This window comes from Pan paniscus, chromosome 9 (assembly GCF_029289425.2).
Source record: "Pan paniscus chromosome 9, NHGRI_mPanPan1-v2.0_pri, whole genome shotgun sequence".
NCBI lineage: Eukaryota > Metazoa > Chordata > Mammalia > Primates > Hominidae > Pan > Pan paniscus.
The window spans coordinates 62,176,544-62,200,223 of NC_073258.2; the positions used below are offsets into that span (position 1 = coordinate 62,176,544).

A 23,680-nucleotide genomic window follows, 5' to 3' on the forward strand; every position below is an offset into this window, starting at 1 on the left:
TCTTAACCTCTAGAGTCACTCCCAAGCCCCACCTTCGGCTGACTCTAAGGAGAACCACAGGGTCAGGCCTCAAGGTGGTCTCAGGGATGAGCCAGCCCGGCTCCATTTTGCAGACTGGAAAGCTGAGACCCCTAGCCAGGCAGGGCGTTGTCAAAGTTCACGCACAGAGTCAGTGGCAGAGCCTGGGCAACCCCCTGCCCAGGCCCCACCGGTCTCAGCTCTCTGGTCTGACACTTCCAGGGGAGCGGCTTCCGGTCCGTCTGACAAACGGGAGCAGCAGCTGCAGCGGGACGGTGGAGGTCCGGCTCGAGGCGTCCTGGGAGCCCGCGTGCGGGGCGCTCTGGGACAGCCGCGCCGCCGAGGCCGTGTGCCGAGCACTGGGCTGCGGCGGGGCGGAGGCCGCCTCTCAGCTCGCCCCGCCGACCCCCGAGCTGCCGCCCCCGCCGGCAGCCGGGAACACCAGCGCAGCAGCTAATGCCACTCTGGCCGGGGCGCCCGCCCTCCTGTGCAGCGGCGCCGAGTGGCGGCTCTGCGAGGTGGTGGAGCACGCGTGCCGCAGCGACGGGAGGCGGGCCCGTGTCACCTGTGCAGGTACGAGCGCACCCCCTACACGGGCCCCCACCTGCCCCACTCCCCAGGCCTTCAGCCACTGCCCCTGGCTCCAGACCCTGGACGCAAGCCTCGCCTCCAGACCTCCACCCCCACCGCCTACCAGTGCAAACGCACCGGGTTCCCACACCGGAGGACGACCTCGAGTCATTTCCAGATCTGAGCGTTTCCTCGGATCTGGCCTCCAGACTCCACCCCCACACTTGGTTCCTAGTCCCACCCCTGGGTTCCCAAAGCTAACCCGGTCTCTAACCCCACTTACTGGGCCCGCCGCTTCCCTGTCCCCGCCCGCTCTGGGTCTCTCCTCCCCTTTCGCCATATACATAAACATGCCAGGTTCACAGGGTCCCTTAGCGCTGTGGCTCCCAGGCTCCCAAACCTGCCCTCCAGGCCCCGCCCACCAGGTCTCTGGTCCCTCCCACCAGCCTGCGGCTCTACCTAACCCATCTGCAGTCCTGGGGGAATTCCCAGTCTTGCCTACCGGGCTACAGCCCTCTCACTGGGTCCACAACACGCTCACAACTCTCCGGCCAGTCCAACCATCACCCCAACCCTCCCTTCCTGGCCGGCTGCCCCAGCGTCCACAACCCCCTCCCACCCCTAGAGAACCGCGCGCTGCGCCTGGTGGACGGTGGCGGCGCCTGCGCCGGCCGCGTGGAGATGCTGGAGCATGGCGAGTGGGGATCAGTGTGCGATGACACTTGGGACCTGGAGGACGCCCACGTAGTGTGCAGGCAACTGGGCTGCGGCTGGGGAGTCCAGGCCCTGCCCGGCTTGCACTTCACGCCCGGCCGCGGGCCTATCCACCGGGACCAGGTGAACTGCTCAGGGGCCGAAGCTTACCTGTGGGACTGCCCGGGGCTGCCAGGACAGCACTACTGCGGCCACAAAGAGGACGCGGGCGTGGTGTGCTCAGGTCAGTGGGCGGAGTCGCTGAAGCCCGGTCACTACCAACACTCACCATAGGCCTACTGGGCGCCAAGCCTGGAGTTAGTGCCGGAGAGGTGGTCCCTGCCCTTGAGATGTCACAGTTCAGGAGGGGAGATGAGACTGAGACAAACATAATTCAGGAGAGAAAGTGGTAAATGCCCCCAAGAAAGGCAGTCAGGTGGAGTCTAGAGGCAGCAGGCCATGCGGAGCTGTAGGCTAAGGCTGACCACCTCCTGGAAGAGGTGACATTAAAAGTGAGACTCTTCCCGAGTGGGAGTTGGCCACCTGCATTCAAGCAGCAAGGGGAGACTGAAGGGAGGGAGGCCTCTGAGGAGGCTGTTGGTCTGTCCAGGTGGGGCCAGAAGGTTCTGGACCAGCCAGTGCCTCTCTTTGATAAGCAGGAGATGGGGGAGGTGGGGGTGTTAAAATGTAGATTCTGATTCAGTAGGTCTGAGGCAGAGCTCCAGAGTCTGCGTTTCTAACAAGATCCCAGGCAATGCCGATGCTGCTGCTCCACAGACCACACTTATCACAGCAGGGTTGGCCAGAGCAGATGGGGCAGGTGACAGGGGGACACAGACACAGGAGGGAGAAGACACAAGATCTGGAGACCAAATGGCTGCATTGGTGCCTGCACTGGTGGGTCTGGGCTGGCGGGAATTTCTGCCCAAAGGATTCTGACCTGACTCTGTCCCCTGCCCCTTCCCTGCAGAGCACCAGTCCTGGCGCCTGACAGGGGGCGCTGGCCGCTGCGAGGGGCAGGTGGAGGTACACTTCCGAGGGGTCTGGAACACAGTGTGTGACAGTGAGTGGTACCCATCGGAGGCCAAGGTGCTCTGCCAGTCCTTGGGCTGTGGAACCGCGGTTGAGAGGCCCAAGGGGCTGCCCCACTCCTTGTCCGGCAGGATGTACTACTCATGCAACGGGGAGGAGCTCACCCTCTCCAACTGCTCCTGGCGGTTCAACAACTCCAACCTCTGCAGCCAGTCGCTGGCAGCCAGGGTCCTCTGCTCAGGTACCCCATCCTACTCCACCCCCCAGATTTGAGCCAGAATTCTACCTGAATCCATGTCCTAAAAACTTACAGTCCAAGGACCACAATAGGCACCAGATCGGCAATGGCACATATGGCATAAGAAGGACTATTGTCCTTACGGTGCCCAGGCAGACAGTGCTAATTCATCGAGGTATTTTCAGATGCTCCACTCAGCCCCAGAATGATGAATCATATGTGAAGACATTATATGCTAAGCAATGATTCCTCTTGACTGGGATTGACTCAAGAGTTGAAACCAATTTGCCATCCCAGGCCTGGTGATGACAGTAAAAATAATATTAGCAGGCCCTAGTAATAATATCGGTGACAGCTTCTGGAACCCTGATCATATGCTAGGCATTGTTGAGCACTAAGTAGCTCTTATTTCAGCTGAGCCTCATACCCACTCTATGAGTTGGGTTCTACCATATCTCGCCAAATCTAAGATGGCATTGTTTATAAGTCACACCATTATTATTTTATGTACCATAAAGAAGAACAAACACTGCCAAAATAAACCACCAAACGTAATGACCGAGGCCATGATCCCAACTTCAGACGTGTTAAAGTTTGAAAAAATGTGAGTGCTAGATAGATCTGAAGAAACATATTTGCATTCTTACAGCGTTCAGACACCAGGTTACAAATTCCAGCTCTGCCATTTACGAGCAAGGAGGCTTCCGACAGTCCGTTAACCTCCATGTGTGGATGCTGATACTAGGCACTTCGCAGGATAGCTGGGAAACCTGATAGTATCTGCTGAGGGACTTCTAAGCTCATTTCTTTGTGAGCCTACCTGCCCAATGGGAATGCAGATTATGATAATGAAGATAATGTCCGCTCTTCATCTCCCTAGGCTGATTAAGAACACACTGAAACTGAATGGAAAACGGATTTGTGGTCTGTAGCAGCTTACACAGAAAGAAGGGATAATTCTATTAGCCCTTTATTCTAACCCAAGAGCCTTCCCAGCATTTAACCCATGAGTTCCTCCTTACTGTGGGGGGTGGGGTAGGGGAGGGAGGTAAGTTTCCTTAGCCACGTGTCCCTGATGGGAGCACAACCCTAGTTCTGGGTCACTTGTCTGTCCCATTCAGTTTCTAACCCAAGGCCTGGCACACAGTAGGTGCTCAGTAACATGCAATGAGTGACTGGGCGGTGCTTTCTGACAGATTCCCGGAGTTTGCACAATCTGTCCACTCCCGAAGTCCCTGCAAGTGTTCAGACAGTCACTATAGGTAAGTGTTGCTGGGTACTACACGGTTTCTCAGAAGCTTGGACATCTGTGTGTGTGTGTGTGTGTGTGTGTGTGTGTGTGTTCCTGTGCACACCTGTGTTGGGGTGGAGGATGGTTTGGTCCTCATCCTCCACCTCCAGCCAATGGACTTGCCTCCCCAGGGCTCTCTGGGTGGCATTTCTGCTCCTTCTACACCCCCTCCTTGCCAAGTCAGCCCGTAGATCACTGAGTCCTGATACTTCCTGGACAGAAGTCCATTCCCCCACTTTCCTGTGAGATGCTGGAGGGCAGAAGGAAAGAGCTGGAGAGAGCTGATACCACCTCAAGCAGGGGTCAGGGTCGGGGCGGCAGGGGGAGGGTGATCTTGGCCCAGCTGGGTAGTGGGAATGCGGGCACACAGCCCTGTGTTCATAACAGGCCAGACACTGGGCCTAGTGCTTTATAGCCATTATTTCCCAACCCTTTAATCCTCTTGGTAGCCAAATGGGAGAGGTCTTATTATAACCCTTACATCAAGAAAGGAGCTGAGGCTCCGAGGCTGAAGTCACAGCTGGAGATTGCTGGCCAGAACTGACAACCAAGGCTCTGAATTCCAGATCCATTCTTGGTCTACCCACCAGCTGCGTGTAGCTTGGCTGGCATCAGAGCAGACTCCCAGGACTCAACTCCCAGCTGTGCCTCTTGCTAGCTGTGCCCTGTTGGGCAACTCGTAACCTCTCTGAGCCTCAGACACCTCAATTATAAAATGGGGGTGGTAAGCATATAGTACTTTCTCCTAGCATTGCTGTGAGGCTCCAGTGAATTAATTTTTGTAAAGCACTTAGAACAGAGCCTCAAAGACAGTAAGAACTGTCCGAAAGTCTGCTGTTGCTATGAGCATTTAGTTCAGGCATTGAGCCCCTTTGCAGTACTGGGATACCCACAGGACTCCCTTGCTCTGCCTCCTAGCTCTCTGTCATCTTCTCTCAGACACCCAGAAGCAGTGAACAGGGGTTTGGGGAGAGGGCACAGAGGCCCTAGCCATAGATGACAGCACAGAGAGGAAATGAAATACACAAATGCACAGGCTGCCGGGCGAGCTCCTGCCAGGCCCCGCAGGCAACCTGCACACGCTTTCTCTCCCTGAGGTTGGAGTGGGGATCCACGCCATTCTGGAAGGGCAAAGAGTGAAGCACAAAGAGAGATCCAGGGACCACACTCCGGCCCTTGGTCCATCAGCCCCTCCCTCGGCCACGGCCCTCTGGACCCACATTCACGGGTCTCCCCATGGCCGCAACACCCAGCCTCACTCTCACATCTGCTTCCTGCTGCCAGATCCAGCTCCCATCCTGGCCCAAACTTCCCCATTTGCAGACAGAGAGGGGAGAGGAGAAAATGAAGACAGGGAGAGGGTTCTCTCCCAGGGGAAGCAGACTCTGCCCCCAGCAAAGAGGTCTGGATGATCTCATCTCCCTCCCCGTTGCTGTCACTACTAGTCTTCTAGCCCTGTGGTCTGCTCACTCCAGGAACCCTCCTCACTGACCCCTGTATCCATTCTTGTGCTTCGCATTCTTTTAAGCAGAGGGGAGGCTGAGGGAGGGGGAAGGCAAGAAGTCACCCCAGAGTGGGGCTGCAGAGGTGGGAGACCCTGAATCCCAGACCCCACTCCCGTCCTCATGGAGGGGATGTCTGGTGGGAAGGAGGGGAGACTCAGGCACAGCTCTCCTGATGGTCTGTTCACTGCCAGAGGTGGCTCAGAGTCACTGTCTCTGGGAAGTTAGCGTTGATCTTCCCTCACCGAGAATGAAGTGCCTTTTGTAGGGCCTCATGCCCCCAGTGTCGCTGTTCAAACCTCCATCACAGCAGGTGCCTCATCATACTGGATTGGGTTACTTATTGATCTCTCCACTAGACAAAGCCCCTCAAGGCCTGTGATACTGTTGTCTTATGTGTAGCCCCAGGGTCTAGGGCCAGGCACACAGCGGGTACTCAATAGTTGTCTATTGAACAAAGACTACATACTGAAGAGCTAGCAGACAGATAGATCTCTGCAGCCTGGTGGCCAGAGTTCTATTTCAGACAGTAATTCATTTAATCAATTGCTCATGCATTCAATATGCATTTATTGAGCGCCTAATATACACCACACACTTAAAAGCAATGAGAAAATTGGAAAAAGGAAGCAAGGATGAAGCTAACATAAAAAGGGAAGCAGGTCAGCTTTACAGAGAATGGAAAGATAAGAAGAAGGGTGAGTGCCCATTCCTCTTTCTTCCTGAATTGGAATTCTTGTTTCCAGAATCTTCTGTGACAGTGAAAATAGAGAACAAGGAATCTCGGGAGCTAATGCTCCTCATCCCCTCCATCGTTCTGGGAATTCTCCTCCTTGGCTCCCTCATCTTCATAGCCTTCATCCTCTTGAGAATTAAAGGAAAATATGGTAAGTGCAAGGTTCTGGGAGCCATGGCCATCCCAGGGGGATGTGAGCCTTGGCAGAACCCCAGCAGCAGTGGCGTGGTCCAGCAATGACCACCCGGCCCTGGCCCTGGGGAGATCCCCAAGGTGGAAAGGATTTTCCCAGCATGCCCAGCAGTCATGGACGCACCAGCGGGGAGAACCAGACTGTGCATGTGTGTGTGTACCTGTGTGTGTGTGTGTGTGCGCGCGCGCGCGCGCGCACGTGTGCCTGCAAGTGTTGGGGGAATGACGAGGGTGGTGTGTCGATGAGAACAGAACTGAACCAGGTAGACTGGGAGAGGGCAAAAAAATGACTTGTAGAATTTCTGCCTCCCGTCCCTCAGCCCTCCCCGTAATGGTGAACCACCAGCACCTACCCACCACCATCCCGGCAGGGAGCAATAGCTATCAACCGGTCCCCATCACCATCCCCAAAGAAGGTAGGATGTCCCCCATCCTGGGTGTGGGAGGGCTGGGGAAGACAAGAAGGGTGAGCTTTCTGGAAGGTCAGCACCACTTAGGTCCAAGACGTACACACAGCTGGAGATGAGATCTGGGCCAGCCCACTCCCGGCCCTGGGACCTTGAGCAGGCTCAAGTTGTCCCTGGACATTGAAGGGCAGATGACCTTCCAGTTCAGTCACACTAGGACTCTAGAGTTTTGAGTTCTGGACAAATACAGGCTAAGCACGTTTTAGATCTTGGTTCTCAGAGGAAAGCTCTGTTCCGCTTTGCTCTGCTCGTTGGCTAGAAGGCTTGTGATATCATCATCCCTATCAGTGTCCTGCCCAATTGGCCTTGCGAAGCCCCATCAAGATTCTCCTAGAATGTGGTTTTATTTCATAGTTCATATTTTCTAAACAAAAAAACAAACTGGGGCTGGGTACAGTGGCTCACGCCTGTAATCCCAGCACTTTGGGAGCCTGAGGTGGGCAGATCACTTGAGGTCAGGAGTTGGAGACCAGCCTGGCCAACATGGTGAAACCCCGTCTCTACAAAAAATGCAAAAATTAGCCGGGTGTGGTGGCGTGCACCTGTAATCCCAGCTACTTGGGAAGCTGAGGCAGGAGAATCGCTTGAACCTGGGAGGCAGAGGTTGCAGTGAGCCGAGATCACACCACTGCACTCCAGCCTGGGCGACAGAGCAAGACTCTGTCTCAAAAAAAAAAAAAGGGTCAGTCATTCATCCTTTATGATATATGGATTTATACCTCTTGCAGAGGAATTTGAGCTTAATCACCTTGCATTATGAATATATTCAATCACCTTTATCGGAAAGAGTTCAATGACATAAAAACTAATACAAAACTCAGCCAAATATTATAAATATCCTTTGCACAGAGAGTCCATCTATATGAAAAGAGAATGTGAATACAGCATCTAGCATAAGGCTTAGCACAAGGCAGCTGCTCACTGAATAGCACAGTCTGGAGGTTTAGAGCCAGACTGCCGGCTCTGGGCCAGGTAAGAACCTGTCTGTGCCTCAGTTCCCTCCAAGGCAAAATGGGGATAATAATGTACCCACTTCACAGAGTTATCATGAGGGTTAAATGAGGTAATACTTGTAAGTGTTAGAATAGTGCCTCACATATAGTAAGTGCTGTGTTAAGCGTTTGCTAAATAAATGTTTAGTTCTCCATATTGGAAATGAACGAAGGCAGCCTAGAAACTTCAGACTGGGTGGCTTGTACAAGATGGGCTACCCAGGCTGGGCACACTGGTGGATGCCTGTAGTCCCCGCATTTTGGGAGGCCGAGGGGGATGGATCGCTTGAGCCCAGGAGTTTGAGACCAGCCTGGGCAACATGGTGAAAACCTGTCTCTACAAAAAATTCAAAAATTAGCTGGGCGTGATGGTGCATGCCTGTGGTCCCAGCTACTCGGGAGGCTGAGGTGGGAGGATCGCCTGAGCCCAGGAGGTCAATGCTGCAGTGAGCTGTGATGGCACCACTGTACTCCAGCCTGGACAACAGAGTGAGACCCTGTCCCAGAAAAGAAAGAAAAAAAAAGGGGGCTACTTGGTGTTCCCCTGCTATTCTGCCTGTCACCTCTGCCGTTCATACTCTACCATCTCTCCCTACGCCTTTCCGCCCACCACTTTGCCATGCCCTCGACTCTGTTCTCTCCCCAGTTTTCATGCTGCCCATCCAGGTCCAGGCCCCGCCCCCTGAGGACTCAGACTCTGGCTCGGACTCAGACTATGAGCACTATGACTTCAGCGCCCAGCCTCCTGTGGCCCTGACCACCTTCTACAGTGAGTGCCTGGCCGGGCTCCCGAGGGCCCACCTACCTGAATCTGGGAGGGAGCCCCGAGGGGACCGTCAGGTCAGTAGTCCCACCTAGTAACCCCTGCATGATGCGGACAGAATCCCCCTGGTTACCCACTGGATTGACTGTAAATGGTCCTACACTGACGTTTGCACCGTGCTTTGTGACCCTGGGGTCATCTCGATGTCTCAGGACATCTCCACTCTGACCTCTGTCTCTCCCATGTTTGTCTCTGGGCATGTAAGGTCTGAAGACCAGGCCTTTGACATTCACCTGAAGATGGCTCTCTGTGTGAGAGCGGGGGAGTGCGGATGAGAGACACAGTTGGCAGGGGTTCTCGCATGCCATATCCCTCCGTGTCCCATCCTGCCCTGTCTGACCCCATCAGCCCCACTCACTTCCTCACCTCCACGCTCTTGCCAGCTTGTGCCTCATAGCCAGCTCTTTTCATTGCCATCTGGGGATAGGAAGAGGAAAGATAACGCTGAAGGCAGTTCCCTGGCAATGCTGGGAGGTTGGAATAGATCAGAGCGTCCCACACCTTATTGTGGAATCACTTGGGAGCTTGTCAAAAATTCCTGAGCCCCTCCCCACACCTAATGTTATCAGTCAGGATGAGAATTTGGCTGTGTGTGACAGAAAGCTCCAAATGACAGTGTCTTGAGAGGTTGGCAGGGGCCCAGGCCCCTTCTTTCTTGCTGCTGTGCAGTCCCTAAGATCTTGCCTTCATCTACATGGTCCAGAATGGCTCACCTCCATGTCCACATTCCAGGCAAGGGCAAGGGAACGATGGGATGCTGGAGATGGCCACAGATTCCCGCTCACAACCCAGCACCCAGGACGAAAACCCACTAGCTACAAGAGAGGCAGGGAAACGAAGGCTCTGTCCTGGGCAGCTGTGTCCAGATAAAAGCCAGAATGGATATTGGGGAACAGACAGCCGTCCCTGCCCCGCCTGCTAACCCAGGGCTTCTGGGGGGTGGGACACGGATGATTCCACTTCTTCTGGCCTGTGGACCAGTGTTTGGGCGCCACAGGGATGAAGTGTCTGTCGAACCTGAGATTCCGAGCCCAGGCATATAAGATGCAAGACTGAGAGTCCACAGTGCTATAACATTGAAATTAAAAGTCAGTGGTACCCGGTTCAAAAGAGCTGACTCCAAGATCCCAGATACTCATATCCTCAAGACTCTATAAATCTCTGATTCTGAAACGTGAAGGTGCCACAGAGCCTGTGATGCAGTGATTCCGGACCATCTGGGTTTCACTCTAGGAAGGCTTCTTGAAGGAGCAAACATCTGTCCTTCTCCTGCCCAGAGCTGCCAGGTCACAAGGACAGAACCAAGACTCTTGATACCTCTCTAAGTAGCAGGAGGGACAGCTGGGGCTGGGGGCTGGGGGGTTGTAGGGCACTAGAGTTTCTGGCCCCAGGCTAGATTAAGGCGAAGGCTCTGCTGGATTGGGATATGAACCTGGAATTTGATGGGAAATGCTAAGCCCTCTCTGCCTCCGGAGTTGTCCTCCCACCCTATTCAGCCTACCCAGGCCCCGGGAAATCCAGCCTCTTCTCCAGGCTCCTAAATGATGAGTTTGAGCCTTCACCCCTCCCCACCGCCGCCTCTGCTTGCAGATTCCCAGCGGCATCGGGTCACAGATGAGGAGGTCCAGCAAAGCAGGTTCCAGATGCCACCCTTGGAGGAAGGTGAGTCAGGATGGGGAGGGGTGTGAATGGCAGTCCCACTTCCAGAGAGTAACTCAGCTCAGCTTGAGACCTTCCAGCAGGAACCTCCCTCAATGAGTCTTTCCTGACTTTCACAAATCCTATAGGCAGTAAGTGCTTTCTGAAGTCTGACTTAAAGCCCTCTTGCTGCGCTGCTTCTTTCATCACCATTCTCCCTTTCCTGCCTTAGGACTTGAAGAGTTGCATGCCTCCCACATCCCAACTGCCAACCCTGGACACTGCATTACAGACCCGCCATCCCTGGGCCCTCAGTATCACCCGAGGAGCAGCAGTGAGTCGAGCACCTCTTCGGGGGAGGATTACTGCAATAGTCCCAAAAGCAAGCCGCCTCCATGGAACCCCCAGGTGTTTTCTTCAGAGAGGAGTTCCTTCCTGGAGCAGCCCCCAAACTTGGAGCTGGCCGGCACCCAGCCAGCCTTTTCAGGTAAGCTGTGCCTCCCCCGAACCCCCATCCCATAGCCAGCCTGGCTGGAGGAGGCATAAAGCTGGGAGCCCTGAGTCAGGCTGCGGTCAGGATTCTACCCAGTTCCGCAGCCATTCGCTGTGTGCCCTTGGACACATCTCCCATCTCTGGGCCTTCACTTTGTCATTTGCCAAGCTAGGGACTTGGCTCTCGTGAGTCACGTGGGCCCCCCAGCTCTGGCAACTTGAGAAGTGGCTGTGTGCTGGCAGAGGGTGACTGGTTCTGGGGGTTTCCAGCAGGGCCCCCGGCTGATGACGGCTCCAGCACCTCATCCGGGGAGTGGTACCAGAACTTCCAGCCACCACCCCAGCCCCCTTCGGAGGAGCAGTTTGGCTGTCCAGGTGCCAATGTCTGGGGAAGGGATGTGGGAGGGGGACAGAGAGGGACTGGGGAGCAAATGAGTGGGGAACTATTGGATGCCTTCGCTCAAGGGGAAAAGGAGAAAGGAAGGGTAAAAGAAGAGGGGGAAAGTCACCTTTTAAAAAACAAAGCAAGGCCAGGCATGGTAGCTCAAGCCTGTAACCCCAGCACAAGGCAGGAGGATTGCTTGAGGCCAGGAATTTACGACTAGCCCCGGGAACATAGCAAGACCAGTCTCTACAAAACTAAAAACTAAATATTAGCCGAGGGTAGTAGCACGTGCCTATAGTCCCAGCTCCTCAGGAGGCTGAGGTGGGAGGATCGTGTGAGCCCAGGAGATCCAGGCTGCAGTGAGCTATGATCGTATCACTGTGGATCATGCCCCTGCAGGGTCAGAGCAAGACCCTCTTTCTACAAGAAAACAAACACAAGCACAACAAGAATATGAAGAGGTGGGGAAAATGGATGTGGACGGGATGGAGAAATAAACAGGTTGCTTTGATAAGAAGTGAGCTCCCTGTTAGTGGAGGCATTCAAGCAGAAGCAGCTGGTTGGCTCCTTGGGGGAGACTGTGGTAGCAGAGGGGCCCCCAGCATTCAGTCGTCCACCGTGTCGTGCAGTGTGCCATTGTGGAGACCATAGCCCTGAACCAGACAGACGAGCACTGTCCTCAGTGCTGATGTTCCAGCCAGGGACACGGCCGGAAGCAAGATGATCAGATGGCTTCATGCAGCATCCCATGGGGATAGTGATGTGGAGCCAGAACCACTCAGCTCCGTCCCGTGGGGCAGCAGGGGCAATGACTGGGTCTCCCACTAATCTGGGCCTCTCTGCCCACAGGGTCCCCCAGCCCTCAGCCTGACTCCACCGACAACGATGACTACGATGACATAGGCGCAGCCTAGGCCGGGGCCAGCCGAGGCTCCTGGGGTGCCTCTGACCCTCTGGCTTCCTGCTCTACCTACTCCCTTTCCCCTTCCCCACCCTCTCAGCTCACCTCCCCATGGAGCTGAGAGGCCTCCCTTGGATAGATGGAAGGAAACGTTACACCTTGTACCCCTCGGTCTCCATCCATCAAGCCAAACCTGCTGCCACAGCCCTCCCCCGGCCCCACATAGCAGCCCCAGGGAGGATGCTGCCTCCAAGAGGTGTGAGCCCTCTGTCTCAGGGATGAACAAGCAGAGTCTGGGCTACCTCTCGACAGCTGGTGGAGGGGAGTTGAGGAGCTGGACTGGATGACTCTGGAGGCCCCTTCCAAACCTCAAGTGTCCGGCACTTTGATTGCCTGAGTTTCTGACACTTCAGGGCCCAGAGGTCCTGCGAGGGGCAGAACTGGACCCCCATGCCAGTGCTGCTGCAGGAGGGCCCACATACTAGGGTCTGCTGAGCTGTTGTCACTGATCGGTGGGCGCTGGGGGGATGGGGTAACACACCAGCTGTCCCAGGCTTTGCTCCGGGCGGTAACTGCACTTGGGCAGGGAATATAGCCTTCCTGGGCACAACTAGCTGACAATGACAGGTTGACTGTGTACCCCCAACCAAGGAGCTGGGGCCCAAGGCCAGTCCTGCCCCAGAGACACTCCAAGTCCGCCAGGGGCACAGACCAGTTCTGCAGTGACTGTCCCTGGACAATGGGTCTTTATTCTGAGCTTCCTATGGTTTACAAAGAGGGCCCCAGCCCAGCCCCACCACAGATCCCAGAGATAGGGGCCCAGTCTCCATGGGGGCAGGAGCATAGAGATGTTTTCCAGGAAGGGGCTCAGAAGCTGCACTAGGCCCCGAGTTCCCATGTGTCTCCTTGAATTGATGAGGATGCTCCTGGGAGGGATGCATGACTATGCGGTGTTGCACCCGGGGCTGCAAACGTCTCCGTGCAGCCCCCAGAGAGAGGCCCACGGGCTCCGACCAGGCTTTGTTGTCCTGCTCTGAGTATCCTGAGATTAAACTGAATTGCTGAATGAAACCAGGGCGTGGAATGACAATTTCTTAAACCTCATAGAACCCAGGCTGCATGTGTGTGTGCACGTGTGTGTGGCATGTATGTGCGTGTGTGTGTGTGTGTGTGTGTGTGGCATATGTTGGATACAAATGAGACAAAGAGTTGAGCTCAAATCCTTTATTTGGGAAGTAATCCCAGGGAGCAGCAGTAAGAAAATGAGGAAGAAAGAGGGGGAAGGAAGGAAGACAATGTTCATGAACAGGTTGCTATTATGGGCAGCCAGAGCTCAATGGTGCTGGGGACCTCTGGGAGACACACCTCAGAATTGTCCCACCAAGGGGGCAGGGAGCTGGGATATTGACCCACCCTCTCTGCCTGTCATTGGTTGAGGAGACATTAACCCCCAGCCCCAGCACTACCGAGCGGCCTGTGAGTGAGCTGGGCACACGCTGTGTCGGGAGAAGCCACAGGCAGAGGGTCAGAGGCACATGCTATAAGGAGCCATCTTCCATGGGAATGGTCCAGGAAAAGCACCAACAGCAACTGCTCCATGTTCAGAGTGTGTGTGTGTGTGTGCATGTGTGTGTGTGCGTGTCGGGGAGAAGTCAGGTTGTGGCAATGGTGGGGGCAACTCTATCTGTTTAGGAGGAAATGCTAGGGAACTGGAAAACCCACGGTGGCTCAGCACCATAAAAAACACTGGGGAGGCCGGGCACCGTGGCTCACGCCTGTAATCTCAGCATTTTGGGAGGCCAAGGCAGGAGGATCACTTTAGCCCAGAAGTTCGAGACCAGCCTGGGCAACATAGTGAGACCCCGTCTCTACCAAAAAAAAAATTGAAAATCATCCAGGTATGGTGGTGCACACCTGTAGTCCCAGCTACTTGGGAGGCTGAAGCAGGGAGGTCGCTTGAGCCCAGGAATTTGAGGCTGCAGTGAGCCATGAATGATCACATCACTGCACTCCAGCCTGGGTGAGAGTGAGACTCTATCTCAAAAACATTTTTTTAACACTGGGGATAGGAAAACAGAACCTGACAGACTGAGAGGCAGGGTCTATGAGAACTCAACCTCACTGCCTCCCTGGGCTGCTCCACAGCAGCCCTGGGCTCAGCGGCAGGGGTTACTGCACTGAATGAGTTCCCGCCTGAGCCCCCAAATCTTCAAAGGTAGTATAATTCCAGGGAGTTTTATGCTTAGAGTTGCCTGGAAAAGGACTGCACCACCCCAGAAGGAGGTGGGGATGAGGCTGGTGGCGCTGGAGGGGACTGGAGCGGATCCGCACTGAGGAATCGGCATTGCCTCCAGTCCTCTGCCCATTCAGGGCTATGACTTTAGCCCTGCTGCCATGGCCAGTGCCCAGCTCTGCCTGCGGGGTGAGGGTTGGGGCTCAGGTTTTCTCCGAGCCGTCCCGGGAGGCGCGGATCATGAAGGAGGTGGGGCTGTGGGGTGGGCGGGGCCTGCTTTCCATTCACCTGTCCCAGAGGTGGAGAGAAAGCCGCGCTCCCCAGGGCAACCGTCACAGGATGTGGTTGGCAGTGTTGGGCCCCCTCCTCGGGCCCTCTGAACCCTCCCCACGGTGGCGGGGGATTCCTAGGGGAGGAGCCACTTCTGGGGTAGGTGGGGCAGACTCAGCGGCAGGGGGCTTGTGAAAGCCTGTGTTCAACTCCCCACTCCACCCCTCCTGGCAGTGTGGCCTCAGGCAAATCACTCAAAATCTCTGAGCCTTTGTTTGCTGTAAGTTGGTCTGTAGAATGTGTGGCCAGTAGTGGGTAACTCACAGGTGGTGGTGAGGGTTAGAGGGTTGGTAGTAAATGCCCCCGTCATTGGTAGATTAATCACTGCAGGTGAGAGCGCTCCTTAAAAGGAGAAAGGGGAAGCCAGGAGGCACTCAGCAGTGCCTGGGGTCTTCAGTGCGTTAGCGCTGGGGGCAGGGCGGGGCAAGGGTTGGGGGAACATGGAGAATGTCTTGTCCCACTCTCATTTTACAGGTGAGGACACTGAGACCTAGGGTGGGAAAGGACCTGTCCAAGGTCACTGAGAGTTAGTAACAGAGTCACAATTCAATCCTTCCCCACCCCGTGCCCGCCCCAGCTCACACAGGGAGATGGCAATGCCTTCTGAGTCACCCCCATTTCTCCAACCTCCCCGGAGCTGCCTCTCTCACCCCAGCTCTCCCACCCAGGGCCCCCCACAGTCTCTGAGAAATTGGGAAGCTCTGCCCCAGCCCTGGGCAGTCTGGAGAAACAGCACCACACACAGTAGGAGGGCTGATCCCAGCTGGCCCCTGTCTCTATGTCTCCCAGGGACTCAGACCTGGGACCTGCGCCTTATTGAGCCGACATGGGCCAGGCCTGTGCTGAGACTGGGAAAGCTGAGATGAATGACAACCAGGCTCTGACCTGAAGGAGCACCAGCCTGGCAGGGAAGTCACAAACATAAGCAGGTGGCTTCCCCTCCACTCCTGGGAGACCTCATTATAATACGCCTCAAGGATCTGGGACAGGAAACACAAAGAGGCTCAATGGACTTGGCAGTGGAACCCAGTGGTTTCAGAAACATTGACGTGGGGGGAAAGGCTGTGTCCCAGAACGGAAGCACCCAGCAATTTGACTGACAGCTCTGCAAGCTCAGGCAGAGAGTGATGCACAGGGAATTCCTGGGAAGCTGATGCCTGATCTGGGTTGTAGAGGATGAATAGGAGTGAACCACTGACGTGGAGAGGGAAAAGCATTCCAGGCCAAGGGAATGACACGAGCGAAGACACAGCAAGAAACTGCATGGCTCGCGAGGTCAAGGGAGGTCCAGCTTGAGAGGAGATGAGGCTGGGGATGGTCAAGTCTCACACCAACCCCATTTCATGGGTGAGAAAATTGAGGCCCAGAGAGGTTAAGTAAAAAGCCAAGGTCACACAGCTAAATAATGACAGTGCTGGGACTTAAATACAGCCTAGCTTCAGAGTCTGAGTGTTAATCATGGCTCTTCCAGTGTCCCTGTGCCACCACAGCCACACGGCTGGGCATTATTACCAGAGCCCCAGCCTAGAATCTGGAGACACCGGCCTATCTGCCCACCAACAGCACAGGCACCGGCTGCATTCTGGGATACGGGGTTTGGGAATGTAGAATCATCACTACCAGGCACCCTTATAGAGCCAGCTCTGTGCTGAGCTCTGGGAGGCACAGAAAGGAATGGAGCCTGGCCCTTGCCGTTGGGGAGTTTACAGGACCTGGGGCAGAGAGAGACCAGTAACTGCCGTTCATCACCATGGTGATGATGACGGTGGGTAGCATTTACTATGTGCCAGGTATGTGTTGTTTCATACAATCCTCATAAGGGCACTCTGAGAAGGTATTATTCTCCCTAATTCGTAAATAGGGCAACTGAAGCCCCGAGAGGTTAGGTGACTAGCCAGAAGCCACACAGCTTGGCAGGTAGCACAACTTTTCCACCTCACTGCAAAGCCCCAGTGTGAAAACACCACGCCGCACAGCGAGGGCTCATGATAAGCATGTTTAACCCACATGAACTTAAGTGTGTGCTCAGCAGCAAAAAGAAAGACAAGGGGCAACCCAGCCCATTATTTCCCTTGGTTCAACAAACACCCAGGAGGAGACAGACAGGAGCTGTGGAGCCTCCGTTCCCTCAGATCCTGGAAGCCGTTCATCCTGTGGGTACCTTGCCATTCTGGGTGAGATTTTAGCTGTTGGGGATTCATTTTTCATACATGGTGGGCCTGAAACAAAGCCCACCATTTCAACGAGCTGCTCTAATGCTGCAGGGAAAACACCTGGTTTGGAGCCAGAGCAGGGCAGACTCACATGCAGGTGTCTTCCTAAGGGAGTGTTCTTTCCTTTCCCTCACTCCCTCCCTCCCTGTCTGCCCTCCTCCCTCCCTTTCTCCCTCCTTCCCTCCTTCCCTACCCTCCCTCCTTCCCTACCCTCCCTCCCTCCATCCCTTCCTTCCTTCTTCTTTCCTTCCTTCCTCCCTTCCTTCTCTTTCTCTCTCTTTTCTTTTTTTTCTCTTTTCTTTTTTTTGGGGGATGGAGTCTTTCTCTGTCACCCAGGCTGGAGTGCAGTGGCAGAGTCTCATCTCACTGCAACCTCCACCTCCCAGGTTCAAGCAATTCTCCTGCCTCTGCCTCCCGAGTAGCTGGGATTACAGGCACACATCACCATGCCCAGCTAATTTTTGTATTTTTAGTGGAGATGGGGTTTCGTCATGTTGGCCAGGCTAGTCTTGAACTCCTGACCTCAAGTGATCGTCCTGCCTCAGCCTCCGAAAGTGCTGGGATTATAGGCATGAGCCACTGGGCCCGGCCCTTTCTTTTTTTAAAATGGGAAATACCTTAACATTATTAAAACTCCAACAACATGAATTCATACCATTAAAATCTTGCCCCCTCCACCCTGCCCCTTCCTCCCCACCCGGCCCACCCAAGGTAAACACAATTGTGTCTCTGATGTAGAAAGAAGCAGATGTGAACCCCTCTTGCTGCCTACCCCTTCTTATACAGAAATGACGTCCGGGCACCCTCTTGGGCTCCTTGCTTCTTTTTACTTCTCTGGTATCCCAGAGAACATTCCTAAGGGAAGAGTGATGCTACCCATATTTGAGTTTCTCCCACATGCTGTCCAAGCAGATAACTTTTGCCTCATGTAGGGCTCCACCACACCACTACAGAGGCTGTGTGGACAGAGAGGAAGAAGCCACTAACTGCCAGGGTTTAGTGGGAAAAGCATGACAAAAGAGGGAACAATCAAGTCAGCCATTGAAGGTTGTGTAGGAGTTTGCTGGATGGACGAGTGAAGGATGTTCTCAGTAGCAACACGTGCAAGTATGGTGCATGCCGCCTGAAGGCCAGGGGAAAAGGGGGTGCGCAGGTGGGAAAGACCATGGGGAGCATCTCCAAGGGTCTTGTGTAACTTGACCCTTGTCATTGTCTTAGACCTGCTGGGAGTTGCGAGCAGTTTCTAAGGCAGGGAAGTGATCCGATGAGACGGATGCTCTAGAAAGGTTGCCGCTATGAAGCGGAGGGAGGTTTGATGGGGCTGGGGCCTGGAGGAAGGGAGGCCAGCTGGGGGGTGGTCAGCACTGGGAGATGGAGAAGAGGGAACGAGTTGGAGAAGGATTCAGGACTTGGAGAGTGATCACAGACATGGGAGATGATTTTCCAACACAGCAGCCTCCAGCCATGATGACAATATGACGGTGACATTAATGATAGCTTCGATTCCTGAGGGCACACTCAGAACCTGTGTGTCGGGCACTATTCTGAGCACACTGCAGTTACTGACTCATGTATGCTCTCAACAGCCCCATGAAGAACCAGCATCATCCCCATCTTATGACTGAGGAAACAGGCTCAAGAATGTTCAGAGTTTTTCCCAGGGCTATCAGCTGGACATGGTGTGGCCGGGCCCTGGCTGCCACTGCCCCTGCCCTCCTCCTTTCCATGTGAAGGTACAATCCACACCAAAGGCTCACTTCTGTGCCTCCCAATGCCCAGCTGGAGCCACACACAGCTCTTCAGGCCCCACAATTAATTGGCATCCTCCAGACATCTGAGAGAGCCCAAGGGGACCAGGTCAGGAGCATGCTCTCGCAGGATTATCCCACCAGGGCCCACATGGATGTGGCTCCCAGGCTCCGAGGCTGCTCCCAGGGAGCACAGGTACGGGCTTTCCTTCCTTGGCAGGGCATCACCTGCGGGTCCCTAACCTTGTCCCCTGGAAACCTCACCTCCGACGTACACCTGTCCATCCCCCACCCCTCCCTATCGCCCCATCTGCGGTTTCCACTTCCGCCCCTCTCAAAGACCCTCTTGATGGTTCTGGTGAACGAACAGAGCGGCTGGAGCCCGTGTGGCCACCTGGCGTGGACCTCTCTTGGCCGCCGTCCCCGGCCCCCCGTCCTCGCGTCGTGAGGATGGGATGGAGTCTCCAGAGTGGGGAGGTGCAGGGGAGCCCCAGGGAAGGGATGGGTTGAAAGAAGCTTCAGTGGAAAGTTCATCTCCCACCACATCCTTCAGCTGTTTACCAGTTTGACGGAGTTCTGGCATCCTGACATGAAAAGAGGCTCACCTCTCACCAACATCATCGAGGAAGGACCGAAATAGCAACAAAGGGAGACAAAGGAGGGGGGCGGGGGGTGGGGAGAGAGAGAGTCATGAGACAGAGAGGAAAAGAGGAAGACAGAGGGAGGGAGCGGTGTGTCTGAGCAGACAGTGGAAGGCAGGAGCAGCCAGACAAAGCCTTTGTCTTCCCTGGCCCCGAACCCCGCACTTGCTGGACCCCTTACATTGTGGCCTCACTTAATTCTCAAAACCTCCCAGAGCCTTAAGGTCTCCTAACGTCTGTTACCTTCCCTGTGAGAAAAGTGAAGCCCAGAGAAGTCATGGGACTAGTTCAAGGTCACCCAGCTAGGACCAGGGGAGCCAGGTTCACAGCTAGTCAGTGCAGCTACCACGGGGCAAGCAGGAGGGCGGAGAGGAGAGAAGATGGAAAGGTGATAGGCTGGAGGGGGAGAGGGTGGGTGGGAGGCCGGGAGACCATGACACGTTTTGTCCTGGGGAAGGATCCCCCACCCCCTCCGCAGAGGACCCGGGCCCTATCCTGGCTGAGGGCAGGTGCCCCCTCCCTGGCTCCCTTCCCCTAGCTCCTCCCACTTCCCCAGCCACCCACCAAGTGCAGAAGGAGGGGGAGGGGAGGGAGTGGTCCCCAGGGCCATGGGCTCTGGCTGAGATTCATTTTCCTTCAAGCCCCCTGCTCACAAAGAGTCCCTCTACCTGCGAGGTCTCCTGCCTCCCCTCCCTATGCTGAGCCCGACCAGGCCCACAATCACTGCCTCCTCTTCATTCTTCCACACAGTGGGGAGATAAAATGATCCTCATCCAGACACTCACAGACACATTCCCCTCCATGGCCTCCAGGTCACACACACGGCTCTCCCTAGAAACACCAGCACTGGGTCCATGGGGCTCCGCTTCCTTCCCATGGCCTCCCCTCTGGGGTGATCTTCCCTCCCTCCAGGCCTCACTCTCTGCCCTGGTTTCAAGGCAGGTGAAGGCTGTTTCTTATCTGAGGATGAGATACTAAAATAACTGGAGTCAGTAGCCCCCCTCAACTTTTCTGCATAGCCAAGACACAGCAATACCCTTCATCGCATCACTCCGATAGTCACCCTCTTTTCCCCCTTCTGTGGCCGGTGCCGTGACTTCCTGCAGTCTGCTCTGTGTTTGCTGCCCTTGCCTGCAGCCCTCCCACCTTCTTGGCAACCTGAAGACTAGGTGGGTGCATCCTGCGTGCAGCAGGAGAGACTCGGTACATGCTAGAGATGTACAGCCCCAGACGCATGTCTGTCCCTGCAGGACCCTCTCAGCTCATGCCCACGCTCACCCTCTGGCAAGAACAACCCATCCTGTAAGAGAGCCCTTCTGTGGTCCAGGGCCAGGCAAGGCCACCCACCGCAGCCTTTCGTCCCCAGGCCACCTACCCTGGGGATAGCTAGTGTAGGGCTGGAAGTAGCCAAGTCCTCCGCTAACGTCAAAGCCCCTCTGGCTGTGGGGACCCCTCTGAAGTACATGGGTGATGGCAGTAGCATTAACCCTGGAGCTCTGCCCAGTAAAAACCCCAAGATCCCCTCCCTCCCTTCCTGTTCCAGGAAACTCACCTCTTCTGCCCATACTCAAGTCTTCCTACTGCTTTGTCAAGCTCTCTTCTCCTTTCCTGATTTTATGGCTTGTTCTTTCTTTCTCTTTTTTTTTTCTGAGCCAGGGTCTTGCCCTGTTGCCCAGACTGGAGTGCAGTGATATGATCATAGCTCACTGCAGCCTTGACCTCCCAAGCTCAATCAATCCTCCTACCCCAGCCTCCCAAGTACGTGGGACTACAGGCACACGCCACCACTCCTGGCTAATTCTTTCTTTCCATTCTTTCTTTTCTTCCTTTATCTCGCTCTCTTTCTCTCTCTCTTTTTCTCTTTCTCCTTCCTTCCTTCCCTCCTCTCCTCTCTCTCTTTTTCTTTCTTTTGACACGAGGTCTCACCATGTTACTCTCAAACGCCTAGGCACAAGCAATCCTCCCACCTCAGCCTCCCATAGTGCTGGGATTACAGGCATGAGTCACTGTGCCCGGCCTGCCTGTTCTTTCACTGAGACATGTTTGAGATTTGCATGCACCTTGCACCCACCCAAAAACACACTTTCCTCCCAGCCCCTCACTAGTATCTGGCAGAGAGCCCAGAACCCTGACTCTGCCCCCGAGAGTGAGCTCCCTGCACACAGGCTGGCACAGCCTTGTGTCACCACTTTATTGACTGTTCTTAACTCAGTGACCCAAGGCCTGACCATCCCAGTGGGATGAAGCCCCAGGGGCAGAAGGAAGTTGATTTAAGGCAACATTTCTCAAAACTGTAATCCATGTACATCTTCACAGTTTTTGCTTTATCTGTAGACCATTTGTTCTTTGGGTCACTTGATAGTTTTTCTTTAAGTGGACTCACTTATTTAAAACTTAAATTTATTTAAAAAGGAATTTTTAGACATCTTAAAAAATATCTGGCAGGTACTTTTCAAAAATGCCAATGTCATAGAATACAAAGACTCAAGAACTGTTTCAGATGAAAAGAGTCAAAGAGGCATCCTGAGTGAAGGCAAGGCATGACCTGACGTTTTCTTTTGCCATAAAGGACATTACAAGGACAGGCAGTGAAACAGGAAGGAGGTCTAGTGACTACAGGGTTATATCAGTGTTAGTTCCCTGATTTTGAAAAGTGTACTATACTTATGTAACAAAATAGTCTTGCTTTTAGGAAATACACACTGGAGTACTGACACATTTAGAGGTAAAAGAGGCCTGGTGCGGTGGCTCACGCCTGTAATCCCAGCACTTTGGGAGGCCGAGGCAGGCGGATCACCTGAGGTCAGGAGTTCAAGACCAGCCTGGCCAACATGGTGAAACCCCATCTCTACTAAAAATGCAAAAAATTAGCCGGGCGTGGTGGTGGGTGCCTGTAATCCCAGCACTTCGGGAGGCTGAGACAGGAGAATCACTTGAACCCGGGAGGCAGAGGTTGCAGTGAGCCGAGACCACGCCATTGCACTCCAGCCTGGGTGACAAGAATGAAACTCTATCACAAAAAAGGAAAAAAAAAGAGGGATGCCAACTGAACGCAAGGCATGGCCTGGGGTTTTCTTTTGCCGTAAAGGACATTACCAGGACTGGCAGTGAAAGAACAGCATGCTTTTAAATAATTCAGAAAAAAAGTGTGTGTGTGTGTGTGTGTGTGTGTGTGTGTGTGTAGGTAGGTAGGTAGGTAGGTAGTTTGGTGGGGAAGGTAGGGGGAGACACAGAGAGAGAGAGAGGGAGAAAATATTAACACTAAGGGAATCTGGGTGAAAGGCATCCAGGAACTCTACTATGCTCGCAACTTTTCCGTATGTCTGAAATTGAATTAAAATTTAAAACAAACTCAAGGGAAGCTACATTGCCATTATAAATGGAAAACCAGTATCACTTGGTATACGTTGAAGATAATTGTAAAATAAAGTAATGCTGTTACTTTTGCTGGACACATTCGTCCACTAGAGTCTGAGTCTAGGACCCGCCTGTTCTTGGTTCTGTGTCGAGACGGGCAACGATGAGAGGGGTTAAAGACATCGTCGAACCAACCCGAGACACTCTCCTTGCTGTCATGAGAAGGACTGGTGCAGAGCTGAAAAGGGCATCATTTTCTCACTGTGTGATTCGGTGATCTTCAGAGTCCTGTCCTATGGCTTCAAGTTCAGGAACATTTGTTTCGTGAAAGTTTAACTGACACTGTCAGGGCCAGTTCCAACATGCAGCCCTGGCTCCGAGAGAGAAAACACGGTCCCTGCCCTCAGGAAGCTCAACAGCGTGGGCAGTCATGGGTCCTGGGATGGAAGAGCTCACTTCTCTGGATCCCAAAGTTCCTGGAGTCCCAGGAATCCAGAGGGGTGATTCAGGGCCAGCAGGTACCCCAAGAGCAGACACCCAGCAGTAGTGGCTCAGAACTGGCGAAGACAAAAGAACATCATCAGTGTGCGAGAAGTGAGGTGGCAGGAACCGGGCCCACAGCCTTTCAAGGGGCAGCCTGATGCCCTCATCCGTTTAGTGTTTGTTCTGATTCTTCCTGCTACCCGCTTCCCATTCTGCTTCCTTCTGACCGCCAAGGCGCCTTTCTATCCATCTTTCTTTAGGGCATATTTCATTTTCTTAATTAACTTTTTATTTTAGAATCATTTTAGACTTACAGAAAAATTGCCGAGTCATTTTGTACACCCCATACTCAGTTTCTCCCATTGTTAACATCTTACATTAGCATGGTAAATTCATCACAATTAAGGAACCCATATTGATACATGATTATTCACCGAAGTCCACATATTATTTGGATTGCTTCAGGGTTTCTGTTTGGCTTGGTTTGGTTTGGTTTGGTTGGTTGGTTGTTGTTGTTTTTTGATTGCTTGTTTGTTTGTTTGAGATGGAGTTTCACTCTTGTTGCCCAGGCTGGAGTGCAGTGGCACGATCTCGGCTCACTGCAACCTCCGCTTCCCAGCTTCAAGTGATTCTCCTGCCTCAGTCTCCCAAGTGGCTGGGATTACAGGCATGCGCCACCACACCCGGCTAATTTTTGTATTTTTA

The 23,680-nt window shown here is 54.1% G+C and overlaps 1 protein-coding gene across 6 annotated transcripts in view; it reads left to right on the plus strand.

The window, feature by feature from the left end:
• The window catches only part of CD6 (CD6 molecule), a 48,736-nt gene extending 35,695 nt beyond the window's left edge, over positions 1-13,041 (plus strand). Inside the window, exons 3-13 of one of the 6 annotated variants that reach the window (XM_063608490.1) lie at positions 241-591; positions 1,214-1,525; positions 2,252-2,554; positions 3,748-3,813; positions 6,091-6,231; positions 6,593-6,688; positions 8,378-8,500; positions 10,145-10,216; positions 10,425-10,679; positions 10,955-11,059; positions 11,919-13,041. In XM_063608490.1, the coding sequence (XP_063464560.1) occupies positions 241-591; positions 1,214-1,525; positions 2,252-2,554; positions 3,748-3,813; positions 6,091-6,231; positions 6,593-6,688; positions 8,378-8,500; positions 10,145-10,216; positions 10,425-10,679; positions 10,955-11,059; positions 11,919-11,983 (1,889 nt within the window). In that variant the 3' untranslated portion in view covers positions 11,984-13,041. Of the gene's footprint in view, positions 1-2; positions 592-1,213; positions 1,526-2,251; positions 2,555-3,747; positions 3,814-6,090; positions 6,232-6,592; positions 6,689-8,377; positions 8,501-10,144; positions 10,217-10,424; positions 10,680-10,954; positions 11,060-11,918 lie in introns of those variants that run through there. The other 5 variants (XM_063608491.1, XM_034932717.4, XM_063608489.1 and 2 more) reach the window with 5 other exon arrangements.
• The last annotated feature ends 10,639 nt before the right edge of the window (positions 13,042-23,680 follow it).